Genomic DNA, 19,825 nt, shown 5'->3' on the forward strand with positions numbered 1-19,825 from the left:
TATAGCAGTGACAAGGTAGTAACTGGCAATCTATGACAGACAATCATGGAGAGCTTGGCAAATGTATGGCTCTGTAGAAGGGCACAACAGTGCAGTAGCCATAGGCACATGTGAGCAAGTTAAATCCGACAATGTGGCCGGGCTCTGTGAGAGGGCCTAGCAATGCAATAGGCATAAATACACGTGGGGCGGTTGCGAACAGGATGAATCAAGCAATACGGCAGTGCGTGAAACGCATGAGGAGGCTTATACAAGACCCATATGACCAGATGTGTGGGCTTAGAGACAGATGGCTAGCAGTGCGCGCAGTGCGCAGGCAAGGCTAATCCATATGAGGACATGACGTTTGCGCCGCAGGGTGGGATAATTGCAGTTCGTGGCGTGAGGCAATGTTTTGCAGGAGTGCAGTTTAGGATACAGTGATTGCGCTCTCACAATAGGGCTAAGTAAAGTCGTGCAGTGCAAGCTACTGACAAATGCAACGTTAAGCACTGATATACATATAGCTGGTGCTGTGTTCCGAAATCGAGGAGCGTTTGAACATGGTAAACAGATATGTAGGTGTAATGCAATGCGCCAGAAGTTCAACAAACATGCAAAGTCTTACAGTTTTGAGGGCAGCAGGTCGTTGTCGGCCAGTCCGTACCTCAGATGCATAGGGCTTGGCAGTAGAACAGTAAGAGAGACAGGGTGGCTGGCAGATGGCAACCCCGGCAAAACAGGCTCAAAACAGGAGCTAGCCTTGCTTCCCGTGGGCCTTGGAGGGAGTGGGCCGGCTTCGCCTGCCGGCGGCCAATCGGGAGCAATATGGATCTGGTAACCAATCAGCTGGCATCCAGGGGGCCTGGTTAGGAGGAAAAGGTTGTAGGCAGCAGGCGGGCGGCCATCTTAGAAGAACTAGGTACCTCGTGTACCACAATGGCGGCAGCGGCTCGAAATGGCTTTTTAGGAAAATAAAAGCGTTTATTTCTGTTTCTAGGATCCGGATTCAGGACGATTCAGAGCGTGCTCAGCTCGGGTAAAAAAGGAGCGCTGTGCACCCAGTTTTCATAAGGTGTGCTAAGGGCATCAACGCTTACCATAATTCGTGGAAAGCAGGGCTGGGCAACTGGTGTCCTCCATGGGTCCACTGCTCCTGCAGGGACATGACCTGGAGCTCCTGCTCCTCAGGTGGGTGGTAGGGACTGCCACCTACCTGAGGAGCAGGTGGGTGGCAGTCCCACCTTTCTGTTTCCGTTTTCAGTTTGAGTCTCTGGTGTTGAATAGCCAGGTTTTTAGTAATTTGCTAAATTTTAGGTGATCTTTGATGTTTCTTATTTCTTTTGGGATGTTGTTCCAGATTTTTGCTGCTAAGTGGTAGAACGAGGTTCCTCCAAATTTTTTCTTGAGGTATGGTTTTGGTTCCATGCGGATTTCGTTGCATGACCTGAGGAATCTTGTAGGCCTGTAGATTGTTATTTTCTTCTGTTGGAATTCTGCTCCTTGTCCGCTGATTTCCCTGTGCGTTATGCACGTTGTTTTGAAGGTGATGCAATGTTTTATTAGGAGCCAGTGTAGTGTATTTATGGCAGGAGTGATGTGTTCTCTTCTTGATAGTTTGAGGAGTAGTCTAGCAGCTGTAATTTGGGTTTGTTGTAGTTTCTTCAGGAGGCATTCTGGTATTCCGAGGTAGAGGCTGTTTGCATAGTTTGCATAGGGCGACGATAGTGAGCGTTTTGTGCGTGAAGGAGAGCAAAGGTCGGATTCCCCTAGTTGTGTGGAGGAGGAAAAAACATTTCTTGACAGTTGCATTTATTTTTGTTTCTAAGGTTAGGGAGTTGTCCATCAGGACCCCCAGATTTTGTACTACCTTAGATGGTGATGGTGCGGTTTCCATTTCAGTTGGCCACGGGATGGTGGTTTCGTTTTCTTGGTCCTTGGATATGATCATGATTTCTGTCTTTCCTGGGTTGATTTTCAGGCTGTTGGCAGTCATCCAGTTGAAGACTTCTTTTAGACATTCGATTAGGGTTGCGTGATCGACTTGGGTGTCTTTGATTTTTTAGATGATTTGAGTATCGTCAGCGTAGTTGTAGCATGTGATGTTGTGTTTTTTGAAGATTCTGATAACCGGTGTATGGTAGATGTTGAAGTACAGTGGTGACAGTGAGGATCCTTGTGGAACTCTGCAGTTGTTAACTATTGGAGTGGATTTGAAAGGTCTGATCCAAATGGTTTCTGTTCTGTCCGCTAGGAATGATTTAGTCCAGAGTAGTGCTGTGTCAGTTATGCCTATGTCTTCTAGTCTTTTGGTTAGGGTGTCATGACTAACTGTGTCCAGGACTGCGGAGAGGTCGAGTAGGATAAGGGCTGAGGTTATGTTTAAGTCTGCGTTAGGTCATCCCAGATGGATAGTAGTGCTGTTTCTGTTCCTCTTGCAGGTCTGAAACCGACTTGAGCTTGGTCTATCAGGTGATAGTTTTCTATGTGTTCTTGGGTTAATTTATACACGTAGGTTTCCATGAGTTTTGCCATGTAGGGAATGTTGGAGATCGGCCTGTAGTTGGAGAGGTCTTCTACGTCGTCACTTGTGTTTTTCAGAAGTGGTTTGATATATGCTGATTTGAAGATCCTCGGTACATTTCCTGTTACTAGTGATTGGTTCAAAAGGTTTCTATAGTGTTCTGCTGGCGTTCCTTGAGCGAGGATTGATTTGTAGATGTCAGGGGGACAGGGATCCATGGGTGATCCAGCTTTCTTGCTGTGTTTTACCAGCATTGCAAATGCCTCTGCTGATATTTCAGGAAAGTTTTTGAGTTTGTGCTGAGGTTCTAAGATAAGATCGCTCGGTAGTGTGTTGTGGTCCGTTGGTATGTTCTGTATGGTTTGTCATTGATTTGTTTCTTGAAGTGGTCTGCCAGGTCGTTGCACAGTTTTTCTGAGGGGGTTGGGGTGTTGTCACAGCCTGGTGGGTTTCTCATCTCTTTGATTATGTTAAACATTTCTTTTTGAGTTTTGGTGGCATTGGTAATTCTGTCATCATAATGCCTTCTCTTCGTCTGTTGAATTTCCTTCTTGCATGCGCAAATTTGTCTCTGGAACATTGTTTTATTGTCTGGGTTGTATTCTTTGCTCCATTCCAGTTCCATCTTTATGTTTTTCTTTTTCATGGTGCTTAATAGTGGAGTGAACCATTTTGCCATTGCTCTTTTTTTTTGATGGGGTGAAAGGTTTTTCTGGAGCGATCTTGTTGATTGTGTCTGCAATCCATTTGTGTAGCAGTTCCGCTTTCTCGTCTAGGTTAGCCAGCTCTAGCTCTGTAGTTGAGGGTTTGGTTAACTCCAGTTGTTCGAATAGGTTGCTTTCTTTGACGTATTTGCAGTTTCTTTTTGTGGTGGTTGTGAGTTTGGGAGGTTGGATGTGGACTTGAGCAGGCAGAGTGATCACGAATGGGATAGTGAGATGGTCAGCCACAGTGCCGTGGTGATGAGTTTATTTTTGGCGAAAATTGCGTGAAGGGTGTGTCCTGCCGAGTGTGTTGCCCCTTTGACTAGTTGTCGTAATTTCATGGTATTGAGTTGTTCGATCAGTGAGTTTTCCCCTAACGGTGTCTGAAAAAAAGTACAGCCATAAGTGGACAAACAAGTGAACAAACAAAACAATCTTATTCCTCAGGAAACTACAACCCACACCTACACCTACAACTACAATATACAACTACAGCTACTACAATAAAATACAATACAACAAACTACAATACAAATAATCAGTACATGTGAAACGCAGAGAGAGGAAAATGCACTTTTTTGTGTTTTGGGGGCACAAATAGGTATTTAAAATGTTTTGAGGGTGTTTTAACTGTCATAAAGGGACACAGAAGGGGAAAGGTACAACAAATATGCAAACTCTTTTTTTTATTTTAATAAAGAAACAGGAACCCAAGACACACACTGAACAAACACCTACATATAGATGAACATAAAAATGACTTTGAACATAGTAAACAGCAAAATATTGTACAAAGGTTAGATTGTGTTGGCAAGTCCAGGGAGGATAGCTAAGTGGCAATGTGCTCGCCTTGGAAGCAAGACGACATGAAGCAACACAGGTTCGATCCCCGAGTCCGTTCTTAGAAACCTCTGGGTATTTAGGCATGTTATAAATGTGCAACTAAGACAACAACAACAAATAAAACAAAATTCTGTTTGTGTAACAGCGCCTCGATGCCCCAAGGCTGTGTGAGTGCTTTAAAAATGCACAATAGAAAGGACCAAAAACAAGCAAAAACCAATCCTCCAAACTCTATAAATATCTTCTAAAAAAAAGCACAAACCTCCCTCCGAGTGAGAGTCTGCCCTGTCTAACACCTTACCTCTCAGAGCAGAAACACCAACAACAGAATAGGAAGTGAGTTGTCCTATATGTAGGGGTCAGACTTTCTTTTAGATAAGTGTCGACTCAGATTGGCTACACAAGCTCAGACAAACTTGATTGGTTCCACAAAACCTATATATGCACCAATGATGTGGGCCTCATGTTGAGAGATAGTGCACTGTATATAACTATTTAGGAGACATAAGGTAGAAATAAATTATGAATTGGCCAGTGTTAAACATCATTGTTCTCTTTAGGGCTTGCTAGACCTGTAAGCAGTTCAACTTTCAGAAATAAGTTATTGAAGGGTATGTGTCAGGCGCTTCAGTTCCCTCTCCAACAGCTTCTAGTAAGTAATGCACTGAATTGGAACTATCGGTTGTCTTCAAGCAAAAAACGACTTTGCAGATTAAAACTGTCTGAGACAGGATTGGCATTGTCAATTACTGTTCTGTCTTCATTGTAATGGAGGTGAAATTACAGATTGTGTTTACTGTCCTGGCCATATTTCAGGTATAACCACCCCCCTACTTTGTTTTCACAGAGCAGAGGCTGCGTGGATCAGTTTCACGTCGTCATGTGACAAGTTTATCAAGGCTCACTTCATCTGCTGTGCTCTGTGGTGATGTATATGGTTGTAGGTGAAATGGTCAACTGCAATTGATTCAAATTCAATAGTTTTGAGTCAAAAGGACTGGAAAAAAAGGTTGAATGTGTTTTTTTTTTTTGGGGAGGCGGGGGGGGGGATCACCCCGCCAAGCACCCATTTTTGTTGTAAAAAAACACTTTTTTTTCCTATACGGAAATCAAAAAATAAAAATACATTTTAAAAAAGACATTCAACCGTTCTTTTTCCGGTCCTTTGGTTTCAAAACTTTTGTAATTCGAAACAATGTATTCGACCCTTTGACTGGACACCGATGTATATAGGTTTAGTATATTTTCATGGAAAGATTTTCAAGACACCAGAGTTGTTGGATTTATGTATCTCAGATTAGACTTGGGGCAAGAAAATGCATATGTTCAAGTGTCCATCACATGTTGGCCTTGTTTATGCAAGATTAGGATAGATGTTATATCTCAGTGGTACATCTAATTAGATCACAAGGGAATCCTACTTATAACTGAATTGTCCCTGAAACAAAAGTATGGGCCAGGTGCAGTCTTGCTCAAGTTGAATGAGGTATCATCTTTTGGTGGGAGTGTTAACCTGTTTTATTTTTTATTTTTAGTGAAATTAGCTATGAAGGATGGTTTACTTGTTTGAGGGCCTTCATTGGCCATGCCTGCTTGTCTATAAGAAGATATGTTGGGACAAACGCCATCATCCATTCCCAGGGATGGTAATGCTACTCTGGAGTTGATCCAACTTTCCTTTGGCTTTGGGTGCCAAATGTGGATGCTGAAATTCCTCAGTATTTTTCCTGTGATCTTGTGAGTTCCCATAGCACATCTTTTACATTGGTATACGGGGTACTAGAGGCATCTTTGGGCATTTACAGAGCTCTGGGCTACCATTGCTTACAAGGAACTACCCCGTTTCTTTGTAGGCCTGTTCGCTTTATGCCAATTTGCTTGTATGTGTTTTACCATTTTATTGTAAAACATTGGTGGTGGCTTGGGTATAGGTATTTCGAAGGTTGGGAGGATGTGGCAGGGGTGTGGTTGGTCTCCCCCCAAATTGTTTGCGGTAAAATGTGGTAAAAGAAAATTGAAGCAAATGGGAGCAAATTGCTGCAAGGAAATCACATAGATCTGCTACCAATGCTGCCCTTGGGCTTCCTTTGTAAGAAAGTTGTAGAACAATAATATTGAGGGTGGATAATGTTTCTAAGATGCCTATTGGTGCCTTGTAAATTCTAAAAATGTAGTGGTGTAAATATTTTCCCCAAAATGTCCTGAGTGAATGAGCAAAGAGAACAATCCTAAAGTAATATAGGGGTATTGAGGGTTTCTCCCCCAAGAACATTTTAAAAATAATTGGTTGAAGTAGTCCATGTTGCACCATAAATTTAAGAAAAATTGGTAAACATGTATTAAATTTACAATTGCTTCAGTAGCGTAACATCCAACACATGACCCAAGTGGTGCCATTTCACCAACAGTATATCGCAGAATCTTATAATTCCTCTATATGGTCAACATTGATAATGCAAACCAATTGAAAAGTGTTTATCGTTTGTTTCAGCTGTATTGGTTGCCTCCAAACTCAACTTCTGATTAAATCCACTTACAATGTATTGAAAAGTAAGTGACGATAAGCAGAAGTTTGGAATGCTGAAGAGAAACATTGAGCAATTGATTTCAGGGTTGTTTTCTAAACATCATAAGCATTGCCATAAGAAAATATGTGGAAAATGCGGGTGAAGTGGCTCAAACATTTGTCTGCTTTTGATGTCTTCAGTGGAGAGCAGCAAATAAAAAGGAAGACCTAATATGTGAGGTGGGGGAATTAAAAGGTAGCACACTTTGCATCCTCTCCTATAGCAGAAAAAGGCAAGGCAAGGGAAGGCATCATTGACACACACTGAGGTTCTCAGCTGTGCCGTTTGGAAGGTCATGTCATGTTACACTCACTGGAATACAGCTGCAATGGGAGCAGAGATGCAAGGTCCTGCTTTTCCCTCCCTAAATTGTATCCCCAGCCTGTACCCCTCTCCATGTTTTTATTTATTTTATATTTGAATTGATTGCAGCCGGCAAGGTAGTGGGGTGCTATGCAATGGATATATTTGAATATAAGAAGTAGAAACTTGAAGAGGGAGCAATTATGCATTGGAAGCCATTCAGTTTTGTGGTGATGCAAGGATGTGGGTGAGGATAGGTAGGTTAAAGAGTGTGCATTTGGCGAAGCTAATTTTATGGAAGAAAAAGAGTAGAGGGGAAGGTCAACACACAGGCTACTGAAGTGATCACAATTTCCCAGGGCCTTGCTAGAGATTAGAGATTTGGCAGAGTGAAGGGTGAGGTGCAAACCTACTTTACTGGTGTGTACAAGTTTAAACCTTGTGGAAGTTGCAACTGTACTGATGAAGTGATTGGCTTCACGCTTTCTTCCAATGGAGACACTACGTCTATGAGCATTGGGTGATGGAATGAGAAGTAACAAGTATGTTATAGAACACAGTTATTCCCCTCACTAACTGTAGTTAACATTCATGGTTCCAAAAGACACGGCGTTCTCGCAAATAAAGCCTATTATATTACTATGCAAAGATTCAATACAACAGAACTCTGTTAAAGTATTGCACTCAGCTGTGGGAAATAAAACCCTTCTAATTTGAGTAACCTCAAAAATATTTAATTATATCTTTTGTGTTTTCTCATTCTGAATAATCTTGACTAGTTTTTTTCTGTAGAGTGCACATATTTTTAATGACTTTCTTAGTGATTGAAGCAGAATTTTCATACAAGAATGTTGACGTAATGTATATTATTAAATTTGTTTTATTAAAATATTGCACATTTTAATTACTTTTCGAGATCAGACAGGAGTTGTTTCCAAGGCTGAGTGCATACAAGTCTCTAGCAGGGATCTGTTACATTTAATCTTTGTAAATTAATGGAGTGAGAAAGTCTTAAGCAAAGGAGGGGTAAAGGAACAGTGAGGTTGATAGCAGAGTCCTCAAATACTAATATGTTTACACTTCATGTCCTAACATGCATAACCTTGACAGTCAATCCTTCTATTGTAGCCATATAATTATATCCTATTACTGTAGCCCCTAGTTGTGCAGTTTTCAATTACTTACCAGCTATGGTTGAACTATATAAAACTTAGAATATACTATAAAGTACATATGCTGTTTCTCTCAATAAGCTACCATTGTCACTGTTAAGTACATGCTCATGATACATTTTTCACAAATGTATGCCATTATTGCAATTGTAATGAATATTTTCACAATGCCCAATACCCACAACATATGCCAAACTTGATCCTGTTAAACATACATTATGAGGTCTGTGCCCACAGTATGTGCCAGCATTGCCCCTCTAACACCCTTCATGATGCCCGAGCCCACAATATATGTCATTGTTTACAACAAAATAACATACAATGTAATGATACCTCTACCCACCAAATAAGATAGTGGTGTCCGAAAAGGGTTGGAACACACTTCTCCCCACCCTAATGGGACATTTTACACTGAAGATGTCTGCTTTTACCCCTTCAAAGAGTTTACCACTAACTCTGAAACTAAAACTTGGAAATTGTTCACCTACATGGTTATCCTCAAAAGAATATTTCTGATTATAGCCTGAAGTATGTTTACAAATTCTGTGGGCAATATGTGCCACTATGGAGGTTGAACGTGCCCTTACATCTGGTTGTTCGCCTGTGACAATTGGTCACAATGGGCAATTACAATACTGGAGCAGTACAATCAATAGTATCTATGGGCCAAGCAGCCCAGTTAAATGTTTTTGTTGTCCATGGCAGAGATTACACATAAACAGTTTGCAATTCTTGCTTGGGTGAGGGAATGAAAAGGTAAACAGGAGAGGATAGAAGATGGGAAAGTGAGGTTGACATCAGAGTCTTTGAGTAAGATGCCTACTATTTATGTCCTCCTAGCATGCCCTTAATAGTCCAACTCTCTAATTGTATGCATACTCTTGAACCTATATTATGTGTCCCCAGTTATCTGAAGCTTCACAGCTAAGTTTATGCTATATAAAACCCAGCACATGATGTAAAGCACATTTCTGGGATGCCTCTGCCCACAACATCAACATATGCTAGCATTGCCACTATAAAGCACATGTTCATGGGGTTGTAAGTGACTTCAATCTAGCAATCCCACTAAGTCAATGCCTAGTCTGGAATGCCCAATGGAAGCCTTTATTTATATATTGTTATGTCAAGTTCTTAAATCTGGATGATAAACCCTTATATAACGCCCCTCTCTTTGAATCCCCCTGACCTCACTGAGCCAAGAAGTAGGTTTGTTTTGCAAATTAAAAGGTTTATTGGAAAAATTAAACAATATATATATATATCACACTTTTATGAATAAATTAATATTTGATAGCACACTTATGAGTATGAACAGTGATCAACAATGGATAATATTACAGTAGCACAATTCCTTAATTACTTAGGAGTTGGTATAGAAAGGATAAGGTAGCAGAGAATACTTTGTATGGTTTCAAGGAAAAGCAAGGATGGAAAGAATGCAGCACAGAAATAAACTGGATATGGTTTCAACAAGAGATAATCTGATCACTTTTTCCTCACTCCCCCCTTATGCAATATGAAGAGATGGAAATGAGGGCACACAGGTTTTCAGGAATACAATCAGAAGCAGTTCAGTTCCCGTTCCCCCCAGCAAGCTTAGAGAAACAGGGATGATTTTAAAACACAGGCCAAATACTTTTAAATGTGGTTGCAATGAAGTGAAAAATAGGCTAAAAATGATTTTAATTCCCTATAGGAGATTCAGGGTAGGAGATAGCTACTTTGAATTAGTTCAGGTCAACACTAGAAATGATTCAGGAATGATTTTCAGAGTGAAAACGAATTTCAGCAGTGGAAAGCAAGAAGCAGCTATTTTTACAAGTGGTGAAATTGGGTCAAATTGCAATTCGCAGCACTTTTTCCGAGTGCGTCGATCGCGATTACTGAAAAACTATTTTGGGTTTGTTTAAAATGACAGTTAAATCTCGCTTATAGGATGTGCGGTTCAAAAGATACGAACGTTTTTGTGGAGGTAGATTTTCAGAAATAATGTCAAGATTTCAGAATGACAGATGACACTTTTGCAGCTTTGAAATCACAGAATGGACACACAATTTCTATGCAGTTCTAAATAGGTTCAAATGGATGGGATGAGATTACTTTAGAGTAAGAGATGACTATGCACAGTTCTTGGCTGGATACTCACTCCTAGTTTTGGACTGGAATGGGCCTGGGACTGCACTCCCGCCACCGGACGGTCTCTGGCACTGGTTCTGCTCACAGCGTGGCCTCTGGTCTGCTATCGGCACGGCACAGCGGTCTGGTCTGGGTCTGACGGGTTCTGGATACAGCTCTGCTTTCCGGGTCTGGGTCTGGCACAGGGTTCTAGCCACTGTGCATTTTTGGATGATTTCTGGCAAGCAGCATGCTTTCCAGCAGCCATTATGATGTTTCCACTGCCAGTAATGCACAATGATGTTGTAGGGCTTGAATGCGTGGGTTGAAACATCCCACAGGGTCTGTGCCCCCAATGCATGCCAGCACTGCCACTGTAAAACACATTAACATTATGCCTATTATCACAACACATTTCAACATTGCCTCTGTAAAACACATTTTATAATACCTGTGCCCACAATATATGGCAGTGTAAGTGGTGTCAGAAAAGGATGGCATGCCATCTTCCGACCACAATGGGCAAGTTGCCACTGAAGATTGCTCGTTTTACCGGAAGAGTTTGCCGGCAGCTTAGGAAGTAGCTTAAAGTTTAAGGTGAATATTGTTCTCCTACATGATTAGCCTCATAAGTTTATTTGTGACTGGAACCTAGAATATGTTTGAAAGTTGTGGGGGCAATGTGTGACACTTTGGAGGCTGAACAGGCCCTTTCCTTTGGCTATTATCCACAAACTAATAGTCTAAATGGGCAAAACAAATGCTGGAGCAGCACAAGCAATACCTTCTAGAGGACAAGCTGCTAATTAGACGATTCTCTTGTCCACAGCAGAGATTGTGTATGCATTCTTTGTTATTCTGCTACTCTTCTCAAACACTTTTGCCTATGAGGATTAGACAGCAGTGTCTTTTCAGATACTTTTTCCATTAATCATCTTGGCTCGTCCCCTTTTGTTCATGAGTTGTAGAGTTTCAGGAAACATTTTGGCAGAATTTAAAACAGTCTAACAGCAATTCAACTATCTGCAGATACTTCTTGTAGACATACTTTCTCTTATTTTGTGCTAGATAATTATTGGTTGTCAGCATGGTTTTTGCCTGACTGTTATTTGCCTGTTGACTTTCACCTCATTTTGATGGTCCTTCCATGGTGGATCATGTCATGTATCCTATGGATGGCCAGTTGTAATTGCTTAGTATATGGAAGATCCTTCTTCATGTTTCATGTGTTACATATCTGGAATTGTTTGCTTCGTTTGACTTTCTAAAAATCCTCACTGACATTTCTCCGGATGCTCATGAGAAGGTTTAGGTGTTTGATATTTGTGATGCCCTGGATTTCTCTTGGTTTGAATTTGGTTCACTGGAAAAAGTGAGTAGTAATAGGTCCTTGGAGCTAACAGCTTTTGGGTTTCCCCCATTGTTTGCTTGACCATTGCATTAGCAATTTCGTGAAAAACTGTGGGTTCCTGTGGGGCTTCATCATCATTGTTTTGGGCAACAACAATGCAGACAGCCTGTCTTATTAATTTTTGTAGTTTTGGAGATGCACTATTGAGGTCCAGTGCTGGAATCTTTGTTGTGGTTGGGACCTGGTGTCATTTTTAAAATGGTTTGTTTGTTTACCTTTTTAGCTCACCCCTGACAAACCCAACAGAAACCTTAGATCAGGTATTGCTTTATTCCTTGCTGCCTTCAAATCAACAAGACTAGGGGGTCCATCGAGGCTCCCACAATATGCAACACGATTCCCCTCAGCATCCACCGCCTAGAGGATCACCTTGCCTTCCAGAAGGACAAGACCTGTCTCTTCCACCTAGCATCCTGATGAACCTTTTCTGCCTCCTGTGATAATTTAATCCACTGTCAAATAGGCTGGTGCAAAAGTGAGACCCTCAAAGAATGTATGCAGCAACATAGGGAAAAGACTCTGACAGACTGCAGGACAAGAACAACAAAACATCAACGAAATAAGAAACCTTCCTGGTCACTCGGGTATGTATCACACTCCATGTTATTTGAGAATAGCCATTGGCACAGAGCCACCCCCACTCATCTTCAAGCACATGCTACATGGAAACAGATCACACATCTCCTCTGCCATTAGAATGCAGCAAAGTCCTACAACAAATATTCGGTCTAGCTGGATACATAGTCAGTCTCCTGGACACGCATACACTCACTATAAAGTCACAGCATCCATCCACATGCTTGCTCGATATGAGTCGCTGGCAGGGACATAGCCACCCCTAACTACTTTCGTATTCGCTAAATTGCATAAATGCATTCTAAACTCCTCTGACGAATCTCCCATACCACAGACATCGGTCCACCGAGGGTGTTCACGTAAAGTGCTTTGAGGCCATACCAATGGGAATAGTGCTATGCAAATGTAATATTACAATACATTACATTACTTGTCTCAATTCTTCATGATGTGGCTTGCTTTGCAGTTAGGATGATTGGAAGCTTTATGTTTGTATCATGGTTAACACATTCTTTCTTATGTTAGATACTTCATGGACACCATCCCTCCTGTTGTTGGCCTCTCAATGTAGTATTCCTCTTGGTATTACCTGTCACTATCTCTTGACATCTCTACTTTTTCCCTATTGTACCATGAGGTTTTCTTCAATAAAATGTAGGAGTTCTTGCAGTGGCCCAGTTCCCTTTATTGTAATACCTCTCAGGCACCATTCTGAATATCCTCTAGCAGACTCTTGAAAAACAAAGATAAAGACATTATTTTTAAGCACCCACAAACACCACTAAACAAACCACACAATGGAACTGCATTCTTGATGATCCGTTCCGGTAAGTGCTTTATCGTGTTGCAAACAATCACATTATATCATGCCATCCTTCCTCTATCATCAATAGGGATGAAGCAGAGTTGCCCACTGGCTCCCATCCAATTTTTGGTTTTTCTCTCAGACTTTCACCCATATGTTGCGGGAAGAAGAGTTTGCCCTCTACAATTGAAGTCTATTCTTTATATACACTCTTTTGTATGCTGGTGACACTGCAATTGTAGATCTATCCCCGGCAAGTCTTCAACAAAGGCTCCTCTATGCCAAAGAATATGTGTGTGAATGCAAGCTGAAAATAAACAAATCCAAAACTAAAATCTTGGTATAGAAGTGGTCAATGAATGCTGCTATCTAGGCCCGGCATTTATGTCAAGCAGGGAGTGGACTGCCCACATTAGGTAAAACTGCTGAGAAAACCTCCTTGAAGTCTAAAGATGTAATACAATTTTTTTTATTACAGGTTTGATGCCTAAGGCTTGACACGTGTATGAAGGAATATAAAACCACGTTCAGAACAATTATCCTTTACAGCAGCTAAATTTGGGGTCATGCAAAATGTAATCGGTTGGAGGTGGTACACACTCTACAGACAGATCCCTTCAGAGACACCAAATAGTGAGCTGTGTGTAGAGCTGGGGTCTTGCGATAGTCTTGCGATAGAGGATCATTCCACATTCGTAGTTTATTTTCCAAAGAACCACTTGGGATGTGTCTCAAATGTAAATGTTAACGCAGGGATATCGGAAATGGCTGCAGCGCCGGGTGCCCTTGGGTATACGTGGGATATAGCAGGGTTCAACCTATGAAAACGTTTTTCAAGGAAAGATGAAAGCAAAGACCCAAGGCACTTTGCGATGCTAACCTGTCTGAAGGAAGAAGTTAAGATGAAAGGAATACAAATCGGAAGAAACGAGGAGGTGCGGAGCATAAAAAAGCTTTCCTCGTTAGTACTCTATATAGATTGCTGACTGTCTCAACAAAGAGACATCACTAGAATAAAATTGCTGGATTCCAGAAGAAGGCTGCTTCTTATTAGCCTACATCTATTACCCTTGCACAAACAAATACAATGGAGGAAAGGGAAAATTAACTGCCCGTGTGTAATCGGGAGGGAAGAAGACCTGTGTCCTGTCCTTTTGATTTACCCCGCTTTTCAGCTCTTCACACACAATGGATCAGACCTTCCTTTCAGGGTAAATGGAATAAGGACTCTCTTCTTAGCAATGTATTTTATAATGAATTGTGAAGAATTGGGTTTGCATATACAGCCTGGTGTAGTTTATTAACCTTCTTTCTTTTTAAGGTAGACATATGTATTTTGGTTTTATGTAATATAGCTATGACTGTTTTATAGAACTGTATTTAGTTGTTTATATATAAATAGAGAAATCCGAATAAAATTCATTTGATGATCTTTTTCTTTTGTCAGAAAAGAATGAATATCACCAATCTATCAACACCTCCGTGCAGCATGACCGAATCAACTTCCGTCAGTGATAATGAGGCACTGCATATAGTAGCAAGCATTGGTAATGTCATTATCGTCATAGTGGGAGTCATTGGCAATGGGATTGTCATCTGGTTGGGAGGTTTCAAGATGAAGAAGACCATCTGCATGATCTGGTACCTGAATCTGGCTGTGGCCGACTTCTTCTTCTGTGCCGTCCGCATCCTGAGTGCAGTCAGGGAAGCTATGAACTTCGACTGGCCCTTTGGAACAATAGTCTGCAAAGTGAGTGGATTCATGAAGTACTTCAATCTTTACGCAAGTGTGCTTTTCCTAATGGTTATCAGCGTTGACCGCTGCATCATGATAGCCAATCCCATCTGGTGTAAAATCCACAGAAACATGAAGCGTAGCATCATTATCTGTTGTGTGGCGTGGATACTGGCCACAGCAATGAGCTTGCCGTATGCAGTTTTGTTTGATACGTACAAGAAAGAGCGCAACTGCATGTGTGAATACAGTCCCAAATTGAAGAAATATACCATTCACCCTTTGCGTATTAGCAGGTTCATCTTTGGTTTTGTTATCCCCCTCATCATTATCATAGCCTCAAACATTATCCTGGCCATCCATTTGAAGGCACAAAGGCTGAAGACTTCAAGAAATGCCACAAGGCTCCTGACAGTAGTGGTTGCATCATTCTTTGTTTGCTGGTTCCCCCATCATGTGTTAATTTTGCTAAAAGAGACACATAATTCAAAAATGGGATGGAAAGTTACATTTAAAATGTCCAACCTGTTGGCCTTCTTCAGTGCCTGCATCAACCCAGTGCTCTTCTTCTTCGTGGGCTACGTAAGGAGATATCCCAGGGACCAGTCTCTTCTTCAGGTCCTCAGCCGAGCATTTGTCGAAGACTCCAACTGCACAACTGAACCAGACCGCCTTCAGATGTCTGTGTAGAACATTGACTGAGGATCACAGGTCACCCTTGGGTTCTAAGGTCCCAATTTGCTTAAATTGTTTTATGATAATTATGAAAGCAATGTCTCTTTGCAATTATTCACCAGCTTCCAAGGCTTTTCCAAGCCTGAATACACCTTTGTACCTTGGCTAGTACTTAGGCTTTCCTCCTAGATTGTGAAAGCATGGGCCTCCTAAAGGCCCTGTGGCCAACACCTCCAAATGATGAAAAGTAACTGGTGAGTGCTCAAGTGGGATACAAAAGATCTCAAATGGTCAGCTAAACTATACCCATGCAGACAAATGTAATCGTTAATTGTTGACATATCACTGTGGGCCCAACTCTTTAGATTTAATAAGCAAACAATGTCCTCAGCAATACTGGGCATTTAAAGATTTACTAACATGAAAGCTAGCCTCTAGCCATCAAAGCACTCTGGAGTTTCCAACAGGTAGCACACAAAATATAAGACTTAAATATGTGGGCCAGGTATGATGGTGTGTTGCCTCACTGAGACAATCCAAGATAACGGAAGGGGTCATTGTCTCACTGTACAGCCATATATCTCATCTAACCAAGGCTTTGGTGAAATACATTTTGGAACATTTCTAAGACCAGAAATAGCAAATAAGTCTAAAAATATGAGGCAGAAAGTCAAACACCTTTATTGATTGCAGGGTGTTTCAATGAGTACATACAGCATTGGCGCTTCAGGTTTATTGTTAAACTTGCTGAGTGCTACTGGTTTTCCCATGAATGCCTCCTGAAGTAATGCTTCTAGTGTCTTCACTAACGCTTCACAATCATGTGTGTTAATTTTGGAAGACATAGCACAGACTATTGTAACACAATTGAATGATAGCCACATTTTAAGGCATGCAATAGTATGACTTTCTCTCCCATGTCCTGCGGTACTGTTTAGCAACACTCAGAAAATTATATTTGTGTACTCTAGGTAGTGCAATTCAAGGCATATCCTTAAATACCACTATCATTGTATTATAGCATATTTCTCTGTAGAGCTGTTGTGGATATGTTCCCAAGGCAGATAGTGGCTACATGCCTACCCTCAAACGAGTAACCGAATCTGACCTGCCCTTGCCCTGCAGATAGATAAGAACTCTCTAAATCATGGGTCTTGATTAAGTAATTATCACCTGCTCTATCACTTCATACCTCAACCATCCTTATAGATCCTATTGACTTACCAGCCCATGCAGCCTACTATCATACACATTTCCTTTTAAAGATATTGCTATGTTGCCTCTCTATTTGTCTTCATAATGGTCTGCTCCAGATAACAGCAGGCAGTTCACTCTGGCATGCTCATAACTTATAACACTGATTAGTATCACTGCCAAATACCACCTTTGTTATCGCTCTGCACAATTGTGGGTTTTATCACCCACAATAAAATACCTGTTGTAAATGGAGATAGTATCTCCACTTGAAATGCAAAATAGCAGCATGCAGTCATTCATTAATGTAGACCAATATGACTCTAAAATAGGGAAGTAACTTTAATTCTAGATAATGCAGTGAAATTACTTTTACTGCATGCAGTAAATGTATTTCCGTTTGGAGGTGTTAGGACAGCTAATACTGCAAAACATATAATTAAACCTGGAGAGTTTTTTGCTGTTGTTGCTACGCTGGCCATTTTCTGATTGCTATGCATGTCCTCTGGCACACCTAAAGAAAGCCTCACAATTGCCACCAATGTGTCACTCCTGCTTTCATACTCTATATAGGGATGGAATCTGAGCTAGCCACACAACCAGGCAGACAGCTCGGCACTAGTGGAAGTTTATCGCGCTCTGACTGACGGGGAGGGATTCAGAAACCCAGGGTCAAATGTCGTATATTTCAACCAGCACCAAATCCACGTTCAAAGTTCTGTCAAGTTTTTAGAACTTAGTTTATAGTATGCCTTACAACATGTTCATTCCTCTGACTACTTGCTTAGGATGCAAAGATATACTGCTATCTAGTAGTGGTTACACTCCTTTCCCATTGTGCTTTCTTTTCTTTGTATTTATGTATTTTTATTTGTATTGTTTAAAGTGCGGGCCTAGCCTGAGAGCAGCAGGCTGCTGTACAGAGTGTGGGTAGCCACCATTTGGCCTGCCATCTTTCCACAGTAGCACCAGACTGTGAGGTCTTTACGTTGGTATGTACGTCCATTGTAATTAGTCCTTGGTTTGGAGTTGTTGAAAGAGACATGTTTTGAGAGATTCGCGAAATTGGAGAATTATTGTTAGAAATGAATCAAGAATTTAGGTAATGATGTTCATTTCTAACCTTTTGTTAGGATTCTAATGTTCTGTTTATTAAATTATGTCAGCATGACTAAAAATGCAGAAAGAAAAAAGGACAGCTCCCATAATTGCTTTCAGAGTTCAATCCAGGTGACCACTCATGTTTTGTGTAGTCTTTCATCTATTTTCGAACAACACAATATGGTATCTTTCTGTGGTGACGAACAACTATCAGGATGCCATCTTTGGAAGAAATGCCAGGAAGATGAAGACCTTCCATATTAAATATAAACATTGAGAACCCATTCGAATATCCTCATAAAAAAAGGCTGCAATGAGTTGAAAAACTCTGCTGTTGAAAAACAGAGAACAACACGAGGGTCGGAATAAATGAGAGGCATAATACTCACATCCAAGCACCTCAGTGGAATCCCGACTCGCCATTGTTACATTTTATGAATAATCTTCATTCTTTAGAACAGTATGGAGGAGTCACAATATGCACATTTAAGGCTGACTGCAGACTGGCAGTAAAGGGTTCACATCTGGCTTACAGTAATCCAGTTGTGCATCCATAAAGCAATAGTCTCATTCAAGAAATCATGTGACCTAAGAATCTCCTCAAGCTTTACCCCAGAGCAAAAGGCTTCAGAAGCCATGGCTCCCCGAGGCAATTCTACCCCAAAAATGGACATTTCATTCCCTGGCTTAGACATAACCCACATACACCACACATCAAATTTGGAGAGAACAAGGTAGGGCAGGGCTTCTGGGAGGAGATAAACAGTTGATCATAGTACATTCTTTGGTCAGCAGTCCGTGGTCATCTTTTGACACATTTGTGAGTTTGGGATATTCTTAGGTTGTGCCAGACATCAAAGGACAAAGACAGATTATCATTACTCTGTTTATTGTATGTCTTGAAAGTATTAAGCATGTATCATAATGCCCTTGTGATTAACACGTGTTTCGGCCAGTCGGCCTTTCTCAACACCGGGCTATTCCAAAATTTCAGGACAGTAATTTACAGTTCTGATCAAACGTAACTATAGAACCTCATTTTAGTAAATAGACAGAAAGTTTAGGGTTGTTGATATGTAGGATTAGAAGGGAAGGTGAGACAACAAAGTTCATATTTCATTAGTTATATTGCCATTTTTTCAATATCATCTTTGAAATCTTCTTTTAGAGTTGAATTACTTATCCCTGCTCTATGAGTGTGATGTCCCTTTCACCACTTAATAATATAATTCATCACTAATTCAATAGTTCCACCTTCTAGTGACTCAATCATCCTTGACTACAGTTACATTCCTTATTTTGATTATTGATTATAGGGATTATAGGGATAATTAATCTTATGCCCTCAAAGTGATAGATTCGATCAATATTCCACATAGGTGATTAGCCATATGTAGCACTCACCAGTCTTGAGCACATCTAAATGAGTCCCTGTCGTTATTCAAAGTTGCTCCAAATTTCTGGGTTAGTTCCCTGTTTCTAAAAAAAAAAGTGTTTTGTTCACATTAAATACACATTTCCCATCATGTAGTTAGATTCTTTTTGCAATACTCCTGATTATATCTAGATTGCATACGCTCAAGTCAGGTGACAGCCCTTACATATTATCAATATCATGTCCTTAATCTCCAGCCTCACAGGGTGAAAGTTCTGCCCCCACAGATTTGTTTTCCCTACGTGCTTAATAGTGTTGGTTGTTCTGTGCGTTGTTCTCTACCGACCCGTTCATTTGTGTCTAACAACAATTTAGCCCTCCTGGGTAGAATAGGGTCATGAACAGGAGCCCTTCTTTTTGATCCCACATTAGCCATTCCAAATGGTATCTGGCATTTTTTCATGTAGCCTCACCCCAATTACTTTAAAGTGTCCTCTGGGGTGAAAATATCCTCTTACACTAGCGTCCCTAGTTATAAAGACTAGACATTGTGCCATTTTTCTGTAAACTTACTTGCTTTCATGTAAGGAGCAGGCTCCAAAAGTGTCCATGTAGGTTTTGTGCAGTGCAGTCACCATTTTGAGAATCTTTCTATACTAATGGGTGTCGCCATGCATCTCACGTCCTCCGTGTGTGATGTAATTACATCTTAGTGCAGCCCTCTGCAATGTCGCTTTGTGCAA

General features: G+C 40.9%; 1 protein-coding gene across 1 annotated transcript in view; it reads left to right on the forward strand.

The window, feature by feature from the left end:
- Positions 1–18,336, forward strand: part of LOC138528667 (chemerin-like receptor 1) — a 69,890-nt gene extending 51,554 nt beyond the window's left edge. Inside the window, exon 2 of the mRNA XM_069640518.1 lies at positions 14,450–18,336. Coding sequence (XP_069496619.1) covers positions 14,456–15,427 — 972 coding nt within the window. The 5' untranslated portion in view covers positions 14,450–14,455 and the 3' untranslated portion in view covers positions 15,428–18,336. The remainder of the gene's footprint in view (positions 1–14,449) is intronic.
- Positions 18,337–19,825: the final 1,489 nt, after the last annotated feature.

This window comes from Ambystoma mexicanum, chromosome 1q (genome assembly GCF_040938575.1).
Source record: "Ambystoma mexicanum isolate Mex_15411 chromosome 1q, UKY_AmexF1_1, whole genome shotgun sequence".
Taxonomy (NCBI): Eukaryota; Metazoa; Chordata; class Amphibia; order Caudata; family Ambystomatidae; genus Ambystoma; species Ambystoma mexicanum.